At 61.5% G+C, this 3,277-nt stretch overlaps 1 protein-coding gene across 1 annotated transcript; it reads right to left on the bottom strand.

Moving 5' to 3' along the window:
* Positions 1-210: 210 nt before the first annotated feature.
* Positions 211-2,316, bottom strand: CHRM4 (cholinergic receptor muscarinic 4). Its single transcript, XM_008051309.2, has 2 exons — positions 2,176-2,316; positions 211-1,815 (listed from the first exon to the last, which is right to left on the bottom strand). Exon 2 carries the CDS (start codon positions 1,785-1,787, stop codon positions 351-353), a length of 1,437 nt encoding a protein of 478 aa, XP_008049500.1. The 5' UTR covers positions 1,788-1,815; positions 2,176-2,316; the 3' UTR covers positions 211-350.
* Between the last annotated feature and the right edge of the window lie 961 nt (positions 2,317-3,277).

The following is a 3,277-nucleotide window of genomic DNA, read 5'->3' as shown; positions in this document are numbered from 1 at the left end:
TCCTCTGCCTCTCCCGGGGAGGTCCCGGGCTTCGGCTCCCCCCTCCGGATGGCCGTCGTCTCGGCTATGCTGTTGACCAGTCACAGTGGGGCAGGCACCCGCCCAGGCCAGGGTCCCCTGCCGCCCAGCCCCTGAGCGGGGGGACGCAGAGACGGGCCGGGCGGCCCCAGTCCAGACGTCCCTAGGTCAAACCCCAGCCCTGGCCTCTCCCAAGCCTCAAGGCGTCCCGGAGACCAGTTCTGTTTGGCAGACGAGAGCACAGAACGGTGCCTCCAGCTCTTGCCCGCAGCAGGTGAGCCATCCCCTGGCACACACAGGCGACGCCAGCACCTCCGGGGTGCCCCACCTGCCTACCTGGCAGTGCCGATGTTCCTGTACTGGCACAGCAGCAGGTGCCGGAAGGTCTTTTTAAAGGTGGCGTTGCACAGCGCATAGCAGGCAGGGTTGATGGTGCTGTTGACGTAGCAGAGCCAGTAGCCGATGGACCACACCGTGTCGGGAATGCAGCTCTGGCAGAAGGTGTTCACCAGAACCATGACGTTGTAGGGCGTCCAGGTGAGGATGAAGGCCAGCAGGATGGCAAAGATGGTCCGTGTCACCTTGCGCTCCCGGGCCGCCATCTGCCTCTTCTTGCGCACCTGGTTGCGAGCGATGCTGGCAAACTTGCGGGCCACGTTGGCCGCGGGACGCATGCCAGCCGGCGTGGCGGGCACAATCTCGATGGCCGTCACACACTCGTTGCCCGTCTGCTTCGTCACAATCTGGATCTTGGACCATTTGGAGGCCGGGTTGAGGGCCCGCGGCTGCAGGGAAGGGGCAGCCAGGGCAGGTGTGGTGGCCTCCGTGGTGGACAGCTCCGTGAGGGGTCGTTCCTTGGTGTTCTGGGTGGCGCTGCCCGAGCTGGACTCGTTGGAAGTGTCCTTGTCGGCCACCGGGCGCGGCGGTGGCGACAGCGCCGGCGGGGGGGCCTCCTCGAGCTTCCCGTTCCGCAGCTCCTCCCGAGAGGCTTCCCCTGGCGGGGGCTTCTTGACGCTCTGCTTCACCAGGGGACTCTTGAGGAAGGCCAGCGTCTTGGCCTTCTTCTCCTTCGGGCCCTCGGGCCGGTGCTTGTGGACGCGGCTGCGGCTGGCCAGGGAGATGTGGATGTACAGCACCGTCATGATGACCACGGGCAGGTAGAAGGCAGCAATGGCCGTGCCAAAGGTCACCGCCGGGTTGGACAGAAACTGGATGAAGCACTGGTTGTCCGGCACCGTCCGCTTGCCCACCACAAACTGCCAGAACAAGATGGCGGGCGCCCAGAGCACAAAGGACAGGACCCAGGCGGCCGCGATCATCAGGCCCGCCATCTTGGTGGTCCGCCGGGCCGGGTAGGTGAGGGGCTTGGTGACGCAGAAGTAGCGGTCAAAGCTGATGATGAGAAGGTTCATGACGGAGGCGTTGCTCACCACGTAGTCCAGGGCCAGCCACAGGTCGCAGACCACGGCGCCCAGGGGCCAGTAGCCCTTGATGATGTACACGGTGTAGAGGTTCATGGAGAAGGCGCCGATGATGAGGTCGGCGCACGCCAGGCTGAAGAGGAAGTAGTTGTTGACTGTCTGCAGCTGCCTGTTGACCTTGATGGACAGCATCACCAGGATGTTGCCCACCACAGTCACCAGGCTCAGCGAGCCCGTCACCGTGGCGATGAACACCATCTCCACCGTCTCGTAGCGGTTGTGGCTTGCCGTGACCAGGCGCACGGACTGGTTGCCTGAGCTGCCATTGACCGGCGTGAAGTTGGCCATGTTGGTCAACGGCGTGGGCGGGCGGCGTCTGGGGGAGGAAGCAGAGAGAAAAGGGGTGAAGAAGCCGCTGAGGGGTGAGGCGGGGGTGAGCCGCAGTCAAGGCGACCGAGGAGCGCCAGCCGGCCGAACCCGAGGGAACTCTGGGCCACTGTCCCTCGTTTCTTCACTGACTTGACGTTACCGAGCACCCACCAGGCGCCAATGTCGGGTCTGGGCCCTGGGCTTCCAGAAGAATGAGACACACGGCCCCCACCTCATGGGGAGACACCCGAACCCGTGAAGCGCAAGAAAAGCACTAGGAAGAAGACGAGTCCGGTGACGGTGGAGGGAGGGGGTCAGAAGACGGGATGAGGACGGCCGCTTGCTGAGCCGTCAGGGAGAGCCTCACCTGCCAGGTCATCTGGGTGGTGATGAGGAGATGGCCACAGGAAGAGCTGTGGAGAATGGCCCGGCCAAGGGCAAGGGCAAGGGCCCAGAGGCATGTGCAAGGCCTAGACAGAGGCTGGTGTCCTGTGGAAGCAGTGGGGGAGGCCACGAGCGTCTGGGCTCTGGTGAGAGGTGTGCATTCGCCTGCTCAGTCCTTTTTTTTTTGAGTTGGAGTCTCACTCCGCTGCCCAGGCTAGAGTGCGGTGCGGTGCACTCCCGGCCGCCGCAGCCTCGACCTGCTGGGCTCCGGCGATCCTTCCGCCTCAGCCTTCCGAGCAGCGGGAACCACAGATGCGTGCCTTCACGCCCAGCTAAACTTTTTATTTATTGCAGAGACATGGTCTCACCAGGCTGCCCAGGCTGGTCTCTAACCCGTGAGCTCAGGCAATCCTCTTGCCTCTGCCTCCCAAAGTGCCGGTGTGAGCCACTGCACTCGGCTCACCTGCTTGGTCATTTCTTAACATTCCCAGGGGACCTGCTCGCAAGTCCCTGCAGAAGGCCCTGGAGACAAAGAGCGATACAGGAGCATATACGAGCAGCTAACATTTACTGTCCACTAAATGCCAGGCACTTTTTAAAAATATCTGTTTTTATGTTATTTTACTTATTTTAGAGATGGGGTCTTGCTGTGTTGCCCAGGCTGGTCTCGAACTCCCGGGCTCAAGCGATCCTCCTGACTCCCAAATAGCTGGGGCCACCACGAACAACAACACTGTTTATAATATTAGTTCATTTCATCCTCACAACAAACCTATGAGGTACATATTGTTATTTTTTTTTTTACTACTAACAGATGAGGAACTGAGGCACAGGGATGTTAAGTGACCTGACTGACGTTCCACAGCTCCTTGATGTCATGTTGCAACGAGGAGTATGGAGTGGGGAGGTGGGAAGAGATCGCTCGCATAACTGAGGTTGTGGCAGAAAGAGGCCAGCGAGCTCTGGGAGCCTGAGTTCCACCGGGGCAAGGCTTCCCAGAGGGCCAGAGGCAGGCAGCAGGCACGCGGCTGGGCGCCTCCAGGGTGAGGAGAGACTTACAGAAACTCAGGGAGGTGCCTGCCCCG

The sequence above is a fragment of the Carlito syrichta genome, unplaced genomic scaffold (genome assembly GCF_000164805.1).
Source record: "Carlito syrichta isolate Samal-C Ts95f unplaced genomic scaffold, Tarsius_syrichta-2.0.1 Scaffold169585, whole genome shotgun sequence".
Classification (NCBI taxonomy): Eukaryota; Metazoa; Chordata; class Mammalia; order Primates; family Tarsiidae; genus Carlito; species Carlito syrichta.
This window is presented reverse-complemented; position numbering and strand designations above follow the sequence as displayed.